Source organism: Sinocyclocheilus anshuiensis, unplaced genomic scaffold (genome assembly GCF_001515605.1).
Source record: "Sinocyclocheilus anshuiensis isolate Anshui unplaced genomic scaffold, SAMN03320099.WGS_v1.1 scaffold862, whole genome shotgun sequence".
Lineage (NCBI taxonomy): Eukaryota > Metazoa > Chordata > Actinopteri > Cypriniformes > Cyprinidae > Sinocyclocheilus > Sinocyclocheilus anshuiensis.
Genome location: NW_015539882.1, coordinates 531,313 through 548,277, shown reverse-complemented (window position 1 = coordinate 548,277; position 16,965 = coordinate 531,313). Strand labels below are relative to the sequence as shown.

Below are 16,965 nucleotides of genomic sequence, written 5' to 3'. Positions count from 1 at the left end.
TTGATTTAAGTAGAATAACATTAAGGAGGGGCTATTTAAAGGCACTTATGAAGCCTCAATAAAAAAAACGGGTCTAAACATCCCTCTAGATAATCGCTTATCTGTCTCAAGGTGCAAATGCATTTTAACAAGTACCTGTTCAAGAACAAATATTTTTAAGTTCACTAAGAAATACACACAAAATGATTTAATAATTAGAGAGACATGATTTTGTCAAGTAGAATGTGTTCCTGGACTGTTCCTCTCAAACAAGCACATACTAACATTAACCATTAACTACCCATTTGCTCTCATGAGATCCTAATCAAAATAAAAGTATTAATTTTAATAATGGGTTTGTTTAGTTTTTGTCTTTTGACAAAAAATATTGTTTAAATTCATATTGCCATGTCACTAATTTATTATATAAATTAAATAATATGAATATAAATTTAAAAAGAAATTATTTTAAAGTAAGCATGAAATGAAAATTCATGTTTTATAAATGCATCTTGATCTTTTTGTAAACTTCTATTTTTTTTTTAACCTTTTTACTCAAATTTCGTAACATGATCTTCCGTTCACTCGGATATGTATCACTATATGTCGCTTCCGTTTCATTCTGACTTTAAACATATATTACCAACAGTATGTTTTCATTAAAATTGTCTAATTTATCGTCATAATGCACATTTTCCTTTTGTCTTCATTACTTATTACAGTATTGTGGCATTGACCTAGGAACATATTCTATTTGCCAAAATCATGGTCACCCAAATCCAACCTCCACTGCGACAGTAGTTTAGTGTATATTGCTCACTCAGGTGAATACTCTTCATTGACCAGCTCCTCAAAGCCTTTATTGGTCCTGCCTTTACTTCTGTAATTGTGACTGTTGGATGGTCTCTGTTCATCATAGTGCTGCTGGTAGTCTTTCTGATAGCCACGCTCCTCAGCCGCCCAGCCCTGGTACTGTCCGTCCTCTTCGTCCTCCTGAGGAGGGAGGTCTTCATCGACACTGAAGCTGTCGTCCACCTCCGTGTCATACCTCTGGTAGGAGCTGGCATGAGCCGCTTCCTCTCTAGCGCTGAGTTCCAGCGAGCTGTTCCACATCCCGTAGCTAAAATAGATCAGCACACCTATAGGATGAAGAGATGGGGTCAGTTAAGGCCCATTCACACCAAGGATGATCATTCTAATTCTATGAGAACAGGGAAGTGCACACCATGACTATAACATTAACAACATAAAGGAATATCTTTGGAATCACTTTCAGAACTGCAGCGTGCAGCTAATTTAGTCATCGCTATAGTTATCATTCTTGGTGTAAATGGGCCTTTAGATGATTGGGAATATATGGAGTAGAGCTGCATGATTTGCTGATAAAAATTGTGATTGTGATTTCAAATGCAATATTAAAAAAACATTTTTTTGGTGCCGATAGCCTCACGGGCAGTGCACCGACATATAGCACCGCTGCGCTTCAACCGTCCCGAGTTCGAGTCCCGGCTCATGGACCTTTTCCGATCCTGCCACCCTCTCTCTCTAACACTTCGCTTCCTGTCTATAGACTGGCCAATCAAAGTAAAGGTAATAAACGCCAAAAAAAAATCTAACTTTTTGCCGATCCTGCCACCCTCTCTCTCTAACACTTCGCTTCCTGTCTATCGACTGGCCAATCAAAGTAAAGGTAATAAACGCCAAAAAAAAATCTAACTTTTTTAGGTTATGTATGGAGTATTATAGAGTATACTCTATTTTATTTTACAGTGAAATATCACAATAGTCATATTTCTTATTTTGTTTTTGTTTGGATTATAAATATTTAAATAACAAGTAAATAATTTAATATAGCAAAAATAATACTGTAAATAACTGTAAATAATACATGTAAATATATATAAATATTAATTGTAAATAATATGTAAAGAATATTGTAAATACATAATATAGAAATAATATATGTAAATAAATATAATACCTTATTCTACAGTGAAATATTACAGTAGTGATATTTCTTTCATTTTTATTATAAATAAGGTTTTGATCATTTTTTAAATAATAAATTAAATTATTTTTAAATAATACATTTTAAATCATCTATTTATAATCCAAATAAAATCAACAACAACAAAAAACAAAAGAAATATTACTATTGTAAGGTTTCACTGTAAAATGAAATAATTTATTCGATTTATTTAAAAAATATCAAATGATTATAATAATATTTTATGATTTAGCAATTATAATGATAATAATAATTACTACTACTACTAAATCACAAAATATTATTTCACATTATTTAATATTTTATTTAAACAATATATTTAAAATCAAAATGTAAAAAAAGAAAAGAAGAAAAAAATTATAATTGAGTCTTAATTTCTTCATTTTCAAATGTTAAATTATAGATCAGACCTTCGTTTTTTTTTGATGATAAGTAAATAATGAGCTGCTCACGTGTAAGAACAGTTCTGTGCTTAACATGCAACATGCGCATATATTTATTTAATTTAATCGCAGCCGTTGCAATTTAATAATCATACTAAGTTATAACAGGTTTTATTCCGATTATTCGTGTAGCCCTAATGTCTAGCGTACATAAGAGAAGATCTGGCTTACCTAGTGCGCACCACACCACAAAGCGCACCCAGGTGATGCTGGAGAGCTTGAGCATGAGGTAAATGTTCACCAGCATGGCAGCAGTGGGCACAAAGGGCACACAGGGCGCCATGTAGGGCAGCTTTTTAGGGTTCTCAGGCTGCCGGAGAATAATAATAACCAAAGTAACCATGAGGACAATCACAGTCATTATAAAAGGTAATATTGCCCAGCGAGCTCCTCCTGAGACCTGATCGAAGCCATAGATGACAAGCGTCCAGAGAAAGAAGGTCAAGATGAAGAAAAGGAGGACACAGGAAGTAACAGTACGTCCTGTTGCAGGTGTGGGCCTATCGCCCAAGTTTGGCAGGCCCAAACGCATCCGTATAGTGTAATAATGAGACCCCAAAATGCGTTTCAAGAGACTATTGGAGTCATCCACCTCAGTGCCGTTATCTCCAACGCCGTAGCCGGAACTATCCGACTGGTAACCTCCAGAGTCCAACTTTTCAATCAGAGTTTCGTCGTCTCCTTTGGAGGAGAGGTTCTTGGCCCCACAGGGGTTGTCGGCGTACTCTTCTCCACCAGGTGAGTTCATGTCCTTCTCACTAGCTGCCATCATTTCCTCCTTCCTCTTCCGCTCCTCCTCTTCCTCCTCAGTAAGGAAACTGGTGAAGCCATCTCTGGCGGGCTGATATCGCAGAAGCAGCACACATACCGACACCAGTGTGTAGGCCAGCAGTGTGCCGATGGACATCATCTCGATCAGGTCCCTCAGACTCACCAGGAGAGCCAACAGAGCAGCCAGAGAGCCTGATACAACACAGGCCACCACAGGCGTCTCTGTGTGCGGACTCACAAAGGACAGGAACCTGGCGTACACACAAACAAGCCAGAGTCATTATAGGTAACTAAAACTAAAACCATAAAAAACATTTTTCTTACTTGAAATAAAATCAACGTTCATTGAAATAAAATAAAATATATAAAAAAAATTTTTATTTCATTTCAGCTATTGCCAAGACAACATTTATCATCTTCCATTTTTATTTGGTTCACCTTGAGGTACTAAAACAAAATAAACTAAAACTAATAAATTATATTAAACATTTGAAAATAATGACAAAAATATACAATAAAATGGCTAAAACTGTAACTAAAATATATAATTGCATTGTTGCTGATAAAAATTGTGATCACAATTTAAAATGTGATTTAATCATTTAAAAACATCCATGTTTGCTGTGCTTGATTGTAAGGCTGGCCAAAATTTTGTGATTAAAAACTATTTATACAAAAAAATTGTGATTCCGATTTAAAATGTGATTTTAAAAAATCCAGGAATGATGTGTTTGTAAGGCTGCACAATTTGAGCAACGATTTGTTAAAAAATAATAATACTATAATTATAACTAATAACTATAATTTATGTGTATATTAAAATAAATAAGAAAAATTACGATAACCTACAGGAAAATTACTAAAACTTACTAAAAATGTGATTTAAAACATTCTAGGTTTGCTTCTTTGTGTTTTATTTTGTGACTAAAAACTATATCTGCATAAAAAATGAATAAAAATGACAAATTACAAAAAAAAAAAAAAAAACTAATTCACTAAAACTTTAAAAGAAAATCTAAATTTTTCAGATAAAAAAATATATAATTGTGATTTTTAAATTGCTATTGAAAACCTTGATTGCTATGCTGCTTGTTTGTAGGGCTGGAGAATTTGGCCAACATTTGAAGAAAGAAAGAAAGAAAGAAAGAAAGAAAGAAAGAAAGAAAGAAAGAAAGAAAGAAAGAAAGAAAGAAAGAAAGAAAGAAAGAAAGAAAGAAAGAAAGATTTGAAGAAAGAAAGAAAGAAAGAAAGAAAGAAAGAAAGAAAGAAAGAAAGAAAGAGAAAGAACAATGACCAAAACCTACAATTATTAAAACTTTAACTTAAAAAAACAAAACAATTTTGCATTTGTGATGTAAAATTTAATTTAAAAAAATCCAGGTTTGCTTCACTTGTTTGTATAGGGCTGCACAATTTGGCCAAATATTTGTGATTAAAAACTACATATTTACAGTAAAACAACAATAACAACTAATAACAATTTGAACCAACAACAAAGTTACTAAAACTTTTACTAAAATTAAACTGAAAACAGAAAATATAAAAATGAAATCTAATTCAAAATATTACCAAAACCATTTCAATGGTACTAAAAATAACACTGAAACAAACTTGGGATAAAAAGCTTGTAAAACATGCATAGCATAAAAAAGAGAAAAGTATATACACAAATACCTGAAAAGCAGACCATCTCCTGCCATGGCATAGATGACTCTGGGCATAGGGAACAGAGATCCCAGCAGGCTGACAGTGAGTCCTGCCACAGCGCCCACAGCTACAATATACTTCCCTGCCAGGAAGCCGTGATCAGCAAACATCTCCATAAGCGGGGCATCACCGTCAATCAGGTTAAATGGCACCAACAGCGTCAGAATCACACTCACCTAAGACATATAAACAGGTCAAATGCTTATTATGTGGCATTTGTCACAACAATTTCAAATACATGGCATGAAATGTCCTTTAGGACACAATCTCAGTCCAGAACTTATTTCAAGGTGTGGCGATGAATGGATGCCGTAGGATGATTCATCCGATTCCATTGCACAATAAGAAAAGTCATGATGCATTTAATCTGTCGCAGGAGAGTAAAATCAAATTGCTTTCAGATTAATATTTGAAAAAGAATGAGCAGAGGTCTTCAGCTCTAGGGATCAGAATGGGCTTAAATAAATTACAGGCCAGCTCTGAAGTGCTTGAATGATTAATTGGATTGTTTGAATGTGCAATGTAGGCTGAAATACTTGCATATCTTGAACACCTATTTTTTCTGCAGTGCCTCTCCTTTAATAATTCAATATTCAAATTTGGTAAACAGTTTAATGTCAGAGTTAGGTTACAAAGTATAGAATCCATGTTTATTTTATAAATATATTTTAGGCTATCTATAAACTGGTACATTAAAAAAAAAAAAAAAAAGCTTTCTGAACCATATGTATGATGATCCCTTTGAGGGGTACATGCTTCTTAAAGGGATAGTTCACCCAAAAATGAAAATTCTGTCATTAATTACTCACCCTCATGACGTTCCAAACCCGTGAGACCTTCGTTCATCTTCGGAACACAAATTAAGATATTTTTGGTGAAATCCGAGAGCTTTCTGACCCTGCATGGACAGCAATGCAACTGACACGTTCAAGGCCCAGAAAGTTTGTGAGGACATCATTAAAATAGTCCATGTGACATCAGTGGTTCAACCGTAATGTTATGATGCTACGAGAATACTTTTTGTGTCATTGTCTGACACGTAAGAGTAGAAATTGCTGAATAAAGTTGTTATTTTAGTTTTCTTTGCACACAAAAAGTATATCTGAACGTGTCAGGTCCGTTGCTGTCTGTGAAGGATCCGAAAGCTCTTGGATTTCACAGAAAGGTCTTACGGGTTTGGAACAACATGAGGGTAAGTAATTAATGACAGAATTTTCTTTTCTGGGTGAGCTACCCCTTTAGGCCACTATATGTTTTCATATTTTCATATTACACAGATCCATTTATACTGAGTGAGAAAAACCATAATCGTGATATTATAAATGCAACAAAAATGTATTATATAATTTTGCAGAAAATGCGTCTTAAAATTAAATATTTGGTTTAAATAATTGGCTTTTTATTGTACTAAAGTTAGAGCGAATGATTAAAACACCTTGAAAATATTTATTTTGTATTACATTAGCACTGTACAGTATCTTACTTTCCACCAACTATTGGAGTTATTACCTGAAGATTTATTTAGTTATTTATTTGCACTTCAACTATGAATTGATGAAATTATTATATATAAAAAATATGAATAATTGTTACAGAGAAAGAGAATACTGCCTGACAACCCCCAGTGAACAAGATAAATGTGACAATACTCCACAGACAAATGCACAAATTATAGGCAGGTTTTTTCTATGTATTTATATTTACTATTGAAAACTAGGGGTTCATTTCATGATTAATCTCAAATCTTCAGTAAGTCCTTAGAAAGCAGAATCATGACAGAAATAATATCATATTTGGTAAACTTGTTAAAAATATGTATATGTAAATATAAAATATTTAATGTAATTAAACAAAATTAACTAATGTCCTTCTCAGTTCAGTATTTGGGTATGAGAGGAGTCACTGTACTCACAGAGACGTACGCTGTGAGACAGGTGATGAGAGAGACTGTTATGGCATATGGAATAGAAGTGTCAGGGCTCTTGGCCTCTTCTCCTGTGGTGGCGATAATATCAAAGCCAATGAAGGCGTAGAAACAGGTTGCAGCTCCTTGCATGACCTACAGAGCACATAAAAATCATTGATCTTTATTATAGTAGAATGTTCATTTTGCTTAACATCACATTCAATGAAGACAAAGACTAATGCATTTACATTCCTATATAGTTAACATTCTTACCCCTGACCAGCCATAGGGCAGAAACCTCCCATCCTCCCAGTTGGCTCCAGAAAGGAAAAACAGTCCGGCAAGCACCATAAAGACCCACACGACCAGGTTAACAACATTCAACACATTATTGAAGCTCACAGAGTTTTTCACCCCTAAACCCACAATCACCGTCACCACCATAGCGATCAGCAGAGCCAGCAGGTCTGGATAAGATTCCTCTCCCTTACCTGGAACATGAAGGATGGATAAAGACCACATTAACCACACAAGCGATTTGTTTAGTATCTGATTACTAGGAAAGACACTCACCCAGGCCATTCAATGTTCCAAGATGGTTGATCATGTAGCGGCTGATGGTGTGATTGGCTAAAGAGTCGAACATGCTGCTCAGTGCACTGGCTCCCGCTGCTGTGCCAATCAAATACTCCAAAATGAGATTCCAGCCAATGAAAAAGGCCACAAATTCTCCCACTGTGACATAACTGTACGTGTAGGCGGAGCCTGTTGTCTTAGGCACTCTCACACCAAACTCAGCATAGCAGACGCCTGTGTGAAAATCACTGAGATTAGCTGTTTGACAAGTTCATAATGCAGAAACACATTTAAAGTCAACTTCTGGAATTTTATGGATGTGGCCATTTATGGATGTTAATTTAGGTCTCAGCTTATCGTTTCTATGTGTTTTTATTTTCTGATTATTAGGGAAAAGCAATTAATAGTTTACCATGTTTAAAGTTTTACTGGCAATGTAAAATTATTAATAATTATGATTTAATGTAGAATTTCTAATTATTATTAATAATAATATAACTTTTGTATTACTATTAAATATACTTATATTTAGATACATTCTTATATACAGTTTTCTTTTTCGGTTTATTAGGAAAAAGTAATTGATAGTTAAAGCTTACCATGTTTAAAGTTTTATTGGCAATGTAAAAGTATATATTTATAATTTATGTAATATTTATTATTATCAATAATAATAAAAATTATAATCTTCTTATTAATTTTTCAATATAGTCTTGTTTTCATTTTCTGAAAAATGATTCACATTTATAATTTATGCAGAAAATTATTATTATTAAAAATAATAATAGCGTTTATTAATGTTTAAAAATAACAGTCTTATGTTTTTATTTTCTGTTTATTAGGAAAATAATTGTGGTAATATGGTATATTTATATAATTGATTAATTTTTTTAATGTATTTAAAAAAAAAAAAAATGTTATTGGCAACAAGGTGAAAACTTGATTGGCCCGTGTTTAAAATTCAATAATAAATTCACCATTCTATTATTTCTATTTTGTATTAGTATTATTTTATGTTATTACTCTATTTCAGTTCATTCAGATTGATAGTCTGGTTCTTGGTCTAGAACTGGGTCAAGTCTTGGTCTGGTTGACTTGGTCTAAAGGGGTCCTATTATGCTTTTTCACTTTTTCAACTTTAGTTAGTCTGTAATGTTGCTGTTTGAGCATAAAAAAGATCTGCAAAGTTACAAAGCTCAAAGTCCACTTCTAAAGGACATATTTTATTCAAAATAAATCACTTTTCAAAAACTACAATGAACGACTCGTTTGGACTACAACGCATATTTTCCGGGATTTGTGATATCACAAATATTGACGAATGGGATGAGACCTGGTTGAGCTGCACTAGAGAAGGCAACGAGTGTTATCACTATGTCGGAGACACGCTAGCTTTCCCAATGCAGACAAACTTAGAGTGGTTACAATCATCCGCGTTTAAACCGCGCTCAGCATGAGAGCATGTTCTAGTACACCCCCAAAACAAAATCAAGACTTTGTAAAAGAGCATAATAGGACCTCTTTAAAAAATTTTGTCAAATCACAACTGCTAAAGGTAAGCTAAGAGACCCCATAAGGTATATATTATTGCTGTGGTTTTGTGAACTTTAGACTTAAATTTGAATAATTTGATCTAAATAAAGCATAGAAAACACAGCACATCTGGCCATGATTACAGACAGGAGGGGTTATCTCACAGCCTTCAGGACACATGGAAAAAAATAAAATAAAATAAACTATATATATATATATATATATATACAGTATACATAAAACATGCAATTGTCAAGCTAACTGGACAGATGAGAGGCCTGTTTATGTTAGAGCACCAGCAGTGATTTTTGATGCCCTAAATTCAAATGCAAACTGTTCATAAACTATCAAAAGTCATAAATTCTCACCTGACAGAATGGATGCCACAGCTGCAATGATGAAGGACAAGATCACTCCAGGTCCTGCCATTTCCTTAGCCACAAGCCCGGCGACCACATACATGCCAGTGCCCACACAGCTGCCCACCCCAAGTGACACCAGATCCACCGTAGTGAGCACACGGGCGAGCCTGGTGCCATGCAGGTCATCTGAGCTCTCCTGCATGGAGTCCACAGGTTTAGTGCGCAGGATTCGCGAGTGGAGTCCATACCAGGACGACTCCCACTCAATTCTCCTGGGGTCCAGTTTAGCAAAGACAGCGCTCATCCTTCAGCACAGGAAGACTCGGATAAAAGAAGGGTGAGGTTTGTCCTCAGTGTCTCGTTCCAGGTGTTTCCTCTAAACTTGTCTTGTATGAGTGTCTCCTGCTTTATTCTTTGCTCCCTCCTCTCTCTCTTTCTCTCTCTCTCTCAAACACACACACACACAAACGCCGTCTCAGAGAGGATCCATGAGCTGATCAATCATCATAGTGCTCTATACTGAATCCGCAATGACATCCTACAAAAAGAGGAAAGCATGTAAATCACATATCATCCACAGATAATGAAACATAATCAACTCAGACAAAACATCAGGCTGGGTTTAATACTGCAGAGCAACATGTTACAATAGTCGAACAATAGAAAGTGTCCCTTCATTCACTTAGGTGAAATGTTGCTATGGTGGCACGTCTCATTAAACTTGCAGATTGGCATATGAAGAGCATCAGATATCTAGTGGACATTGATATACTAATAGAGAGAACAATGTGAATAAAACGTCATATTTCAGCCTGAAGAAACAGTACTGAGGTCTGTAAACAGAACCAAATTGTAAACAGTAAACAGAACCAAAATATAAGATTGAGAGTTTACTGTTATTGGAACAGACAAACTGTGGAACAATAATTAAAAATGTATACTATATAGCCTACATATAGTCTTACTAAAGAAACAGAATATGTATCATATTACTAGATTAGTAGATAAAACTAGATTAACAATAAATTTCGAACAGTCTTGCTAAAACAGTATAATTATTGTATTATTACATATTATATATGTTTAAAACAAATGGTAATATTTAAGATGAGCCTCAAACATCATACTGTTTTGAAAATTTCTGTCAGAATTGAAAATACCTGAATATTTAGCATATTTTATACATTGATTACATATAATACAATGGCAACAGCCTTACTAAAACAAAACAATATTATTATTGTATGTATTATATATGTGAAAAACATTTTTATATTACATTAATGACGTCCTCCTGCTTTGAACATTTATGCCATAACATATTTTAGCATAAAATATATATTCACTATAGAAATTATGATATTTGAATGCATTTTAAGATCAGTTGTATTTTAGTATCACTGAGACACTATTATGGTTTTGGTTATTAAAAAAAATTATTTTCTGCCTCCATGTTAATTTAGTTTAAAATTTTAGTAATTTTGTGATGCGTTTTTGCCATTTTTATTAGATTCTGTTCTTTTAAAATTTGCCAATATAGTTTTTATTCATTTTTATTTCAGTTTTAATTTTGGTTATTGTAGTAATTCAAGTTAATCTGAAAGAAAATGAGAAATGTTGCCTTAGAAACTAACTAAAATAAAATAAGTTTAAGGTTCTTTATATTTTATTTTATTTCAGTTAACATTTATCGTAAGTTTTATTGATTTATTTTATTTCAATTTATTGTTTTAGTTTTTGTTTACCCTGTTTAGGTCCATTAATTTCCACAAGTTTTCCAGGCATGAAAACTAGAGTTGTTCCTTAAATTTACAGGTTTTTCATAATTGTGGGAATCCTGATCCATAACCTGTTGTGTACACACACTGCCAACACACATTTCAGTTCAAACAACTTGTAAAAGTGCATGTAGCATCCTATGACCCCTTTAATGTTATCATTTCACTATACTTTCTTCTGCCAATCTGCATGAGTCCTATTTATGAACTGTCATCTTCTATGTCAGTCGCCATCTGCTTCAATCCACCATGTTCCTCACAGCCTTCCTTTGTTTTTCCCTTCACAGATAGCATCACCACACAGTGCTATCTTGTTTCCTTCAATCTAATGCAGGCCTGCCGCTCACCGAGACAAGCTGCAGTTGCCGTCACAGACCCAAGATCTGCTGGATCTGCCTGTTGGTAATTACCAGTCCCACTGCTCTGTCAGTGCCTGCAGGATCTGTTTCATACAACCTGACAATATCTCATCTGTTATCAAAACAGAGTGAATTGAAGCACGGCTGACAGCGGTTTACCAGATGATGTCAGATACAGAGGGAAGTTATATCCGCATTATCTTTGGAGAGAATAAAAGCGAGAGACCAGATGTCAAACTCTCTCAGGTGTCTCCATAAGAGTGCCATATTATAGATATTATAATTATATTGTGGTCTGAATAACCCATTAACGTTTCTGTTTCTTATTTCACCTGCCCGAATTAAGTGAATAACTGGAAATGGAAAAGTATTTAAGCATTCAACAACAAAGAAAATCAAGCATTCCAGGTCACAGAAGACAGATATGACCTTTCAGCAATTCTGAATACAAATAAGCTACAATATTTCAAATATACAAAGTAATAATATGTACACAGTAAATAATATTCGTAATTTATAGCCAAATATATAAGATAAAGGCCAGCTCTCATCTTCTGTGTGTAGAAATGATTCATGAAGTCTTGAAAAGGATCTCTGATTACATTTGCTCCTGACAAAAGGACTGATGTCATCAGAATCCAGAGCAAGGGATAGGAAACAGATTATAAGGAAGAGAGATGAATGGCATTTATATATCAAGAGAGAAGCCAGACATCAGTACAGTCAAAATTACACAGAGCTCCAGCAAAATGCTGTTCCTTGTAACAGAAACAATATGATATCCAAGCTGTAAGATTAGTATGCTAAAGTTAGAAGTCTGATTTCGGCCAATCATAAAGTTCCAAAGGAAATGACACCACTATTCTGGGTTTCGAGACACGTTTAAATTTAAACGTGCCACACATGGGCAAGATAGGCCTACTGAAAAAGAAATGCGGCCCAGCGCAAAGGTCAGAGACCTCCGTCTAGCAAATGTTTGCATAGAAAAACAATTTAAAAAGCAGCGCAGTAAAATGCAAAAAAAGGTGTTCTGTCACTCAGAAGTGAAAATTTGTGGTTTTGAGTTGTCATCCTAGGTGTGAACAGGCCTTTAGTATGAACGGTCCAAACGAAAACGGTGTAGACTTTAAAGCTCATTTACAATGAACAGCAGATGTGGTATTTTTATTGGAAAAAAGCAATTGGCCAGTTTTACAGCATTTTACTGGGTTTACGAAAGTGGCTAATGACTATTATAACAATGCAGATTTTGAGAAACAGGCCATATAAAGTGAGCACTGATAGAGCAGATATGCATGAGCAGCTAGATTATTAAATATTTGTTAGAAAGAAATTACCAACGATAATGCAGTGTGTAAATATAATGCAAGAAAGGAGACCAAGTGTAATTAATTATTGATGATAGTAATGGATGTCAGTAAGATTTTAACTTGTAAGTAATGTCAAATGTCAATGCAGAGAGATTTTAAAACTTAAATCTTTAATTTCTTAAAGCTTGTAAAAGGCTCGAAAACCCTTAAATGCACATTAAGCATCTGAACAATGCTGCCTTGTAAACACTGAAATTAAATTAATTTATCCTGACCATTTTTCCAGCACCTTGGTCAGTTCCATAGTCATACATAATGTGACAACATGCAATGATGTTTCTAATAATGAGAAAGAATGCTATACTATCCTCAATAATTTATTAGAATAAACACTGGAATAGTGCACTTAAATTTTATATTTAACATCAGCATTTTACTCCAAAAAAATCCCCACATTTTGCATTTGTCTCCTGCATTTAATCCAAATATATGTAGTATATGCATAATTAAATTGGAATGCAATAAGTCATTTAAATTGTGCAACTGGTAACCTTTCCATATATAAAATTGATGAGGATCTTCTGTGGTTTGTCAAGGGAGAGCTGAACGTTAAACTAAGGAGTGCTATACTGAGCTGAGCCATAAATGAATTGCTGTTAAAACATTTTCTCCAACCTGAGCCAAAGTAAAGCCTGCAACTGCTCTGTCCACTCTGGTAAAACAAATAGCTCTGCGAAACAGAAATAGAAGTGTCTAGTTTCAAATCGAAAACATTTTTCCTTGGCAGAAAAGGAGCAAAAACTCACCAGTGGGGATTTTACACTCTATTCTCCATTATGTCCAGCGGTACAGGAGGAATCCAGGCAAAGCTTGTCGAGACGGCAGGGGACATAATGCGGAGACATTGTGAATTATTTAGGCTTTTCTCCTTGTGATCAGAGGAGAGTTCATTATTAAAAGATGTGTTCGCCATTCAACAGCTGCCTAGGATGGAGCTTCCTGGACTGTTTTAGATTGTCATACTCTGTTAGGTCAATGTAGGCTACATACTTTACATTCCCCTGGTGAGACTGATGATATGGATTAAACAAAGAGTTTGAAATCTACAGCCTACTTTACCAGGACAAATACATATGTTAAATTCCAATGTGGGCCATTAATGTTGTGCAAATAATGTGCAAGATGATTCACAAAGAAGCAAAACAGGAGATCTTTTCTCCTGAGGCTTAGAAATATACTGGACATGATGAACTGCAACATCAATTACTGTCATAATCAGGAAACAGACAGCCTGTATAGTATACAGTTAATCAAATAAACTTGTTGCAGCGCATTCATTGTAGTCTGAGAGGTAAACAAGATCACTGACAAACTCAGCTGGTAGCAGACTGAATAGCCTCCCAAAAAAAACATGTGTCGTAGAGACACAAAGCCATCAGTTTCATTATTATGGTAGTAATTCTTGTCTATGGAATTTAATTCATTTTTAATTACCCTGCCACTCAACTTCAATGGCTGAGACTGAAGTGGATCTCAGGTTCCGCAGGAAACAAAAGTATCGCCATGGTGACTGCATGTCAGAATGCAGCAAGTGTTTGCAACGATCGCAGCTCTCACTGCAACAGTGAACATGCTTATTCTGCAAAAACAAGCACTTTCAACAACGATAATATAGGTCAAATACATTTCAACTGCAAGACCAAACACTTTTCACATCTTCCCCATGCTGTCATATGTCAATCTTTCAAAAAAATGTCACCAGCATAAGTCATACCTGCAATAAAATTCAATGAAATGCATGTTTGCTATAGGCCTATGTAAGATGATACACAGGGCAACTTTTTTGAGCAATGTTGCCAGTTGTACTGACGAAACATGCTACCTATCAGATTGTGCTACCAAAAAATATATTTGCATTGTTTTAAGGGTAAGTGTAGGGTAAGGGTAGGTGTGGACAGGTAGGTTTAGGGTAGGGGTAGGTGGACATTAAAAAAAGCTTCAAACCACATGAATAAAATGTTGGTAGCACAATCTGATAGGTAGCATTTTTCGTTATCGATTTGTGCTACCTATCTTTTTAATGGGAGGTAGCACAATCTGAGTGGGTAGCACAAATCGTCAGAACACCGGTCAACTTTGGGAAATGTTGCCGTCATCGGGCAACCAGGTGAGACACAAGGCCCACGATCGAAATAAGTATGCAGAAATTTGTTACCCATTCTCAATGGGAAAGTGTCCAAGCAACACTGCTCAAAAAAAGTTGCCCGGCAAAATTGTTCAAAAAGTTGCCCCATGTATCATCAGCATAACTCTTTCAGTTCACTGAAAAATGTGCCAATTTATCATCATCAATTTTTTTTATTAGGTTTAGTTTAGATTAAGTTTTTAAAACTCAACAATTTGTATTTCAGTCTTCAAAATTTCACATTTAATTCAATGTTACATGTCATTACTTTGTAATTAACTGTGAAATTTACTAGCAGCTTTTTAGTGAAAATGGTTTCTAAACCATTCTTTTCAGTATATTTTAAATTGCATACAGTAATACCCTCAAAGACCCCATAGTGACCAGTAGCCTACAAGCAAGTGCGCGAACGCAGCCGAGCTTACGCACGTATAGCCTACTTGAGTTCGTATTTATTGTTTTTAAAAACAACGCATGATAACTCTGTGAGAATGAGTGCAAAGAATATTCAGAGCAGAGGGATCTTACTAGATGAATCACTGTCATCACTAAAATGCATAACAATTTAAAGGGTCATATGATGCGATTTCAATTTGTCCTTTCTCTTTGCAGTGTTTACAAGCTCTTGGTGCATAAAGAAGATCTGTAAAGTTGCAAAGACTAAAGTCTCAAATCCAAAGAGATATTCTTTATAAAAGTTAAAGAGTCAACCACGCCTACCTAAAACGGCTCGTTCTAACACGCCCCCACATGTCTACGTCACGATGTGGGAAGATTTGCATAACGCCAGCCAAATGTTCATGCAAAGAAAGAAGGCGTAACTTTTATTCTCGCTGTAGCATTGTTGCCGCCGCCGCCGCCATGTCGTGAAGGCGCTGTGTGTTTCGTTGTGAAAGTGAAACTACTTTGTTTGGCCTTCCAAAAGAGGACGATATCCGCTTCGTCATGCCTAGAGCTGATCCGTGCTGGTTGCTGAGGAAATACATCAACTTCGCGGATCGCGGGATCGGCTTTCACCGTGGATGAAGTGGAGTCCAGTCCGGGGGCGTCACATGTGGTTGCCGCAAGCCCGCCGGACGCTCCTTCGTCGAAGCCCGCCCGCCTCTGCTCACTCAAGCCGCCCTCCGCTCACTCTAGGCCTCCGGCCTCCACTCACTCTATATAGCCTGCCATGTGTTTCGTTGTGAAAGCGAAACTACTTTGTTTGGCCTTCCAAAAGAGGACACGACTAGAAATCAGTGGTTAAGTTGTATTTACAACACTGTTCCAGAACAGTTCAACCCAAATATTCAGATGTGTGCAGCGCATTTTATGGAGGACTGTTTCCTGATCCTGGGAGAGTAGACTACAATGCCGGCTGTTCTGACTCACAGACTGTAAGTACGTTTTTATATTTAAAGAATTTGCCACTGACGATTCAAACGCGAGTTTTGAGCAGTGTAGAGTAGCGCTTGTTGTTTGTCATTTCTCCGATCACAAATGCAGACATGGTTTTATGTTTACGCGGCGCGATGCAATGCAACGCTAAAAAGACTGTATAAGTCATTATAATCGGTAATTATGTCCCCACTGGATGCAACAAATGCCTAGTTTATAATGGGTTTTAATGTTTTTGTCTAGTCGCTCTGGCGGGGACAAGGCATCACAATATGGCAAGGGGTGTAACATTTCTGTCACACGCTTGAGGTATTCGGCCAATCACAATGCACTGAATAGCTGGCCAATCAGAGCACACCTCGCTTTTCAGACTGATGAGCTTTGTAAAAATCTACGCGTTTCAGAAAGGCGGGGCATAGAGGAGAAACAATAATGTACAGTATGTGGAAAATAATGTGTTTTTTTAACCTTAAACCGCATAAACATTTCATTACACCAAATAATGTTCTTTTTAGCAACATCATATGACCCCTTTAATGCACCATTGTGGCCATTGTGGATCCATAGAGGAAATAAAATTTAAGCAGGTTAAAAAATGACACTGTCAAATAAATGTATAACAATACATGTATCACAATAGAGAATCATGGCGTTAACATATGACATACCTG

At 35.5% G+C, this 16,965-nt stretch overlaps 1 protein-coding gene across 1 annotated transcript; it reads right to left on the bottom strand.

Moving 5' to 3' along the window:
• Nucleotides 1–557: 557 nt before the first annotated feature.
• On the bottom strand, nucleotides 558–9,589 carry LOC107685444 (probable cationic amino acid transporter). Its single transcript, XM_016482024.1, has 7 exons — nucleotides 9,292–9,589; nucleotides 7,388–7,624; nucleotides 7,088–7,305; nucleotides 6,821–6,967; nucleotides 4,876–5,084; nucleotides 2,602–3,452; nucleotides 558–1,118 (listed from the first exon to the last, which is right to left on the bottom strand). The coding sequence occupies exons 1-7, from the start codon at nucleotides 9,587–9,589 to the stop codon at nucleotides 796–798; spliced, it is 2,283 nt and encodes a 760-aa protein (XP_016337510.1). The 3' UTR covers nucleotides 558–795.
• Between the last annotated feature and the right edge of the window lie 7,376 nt (nucleotides 9,590–16,965).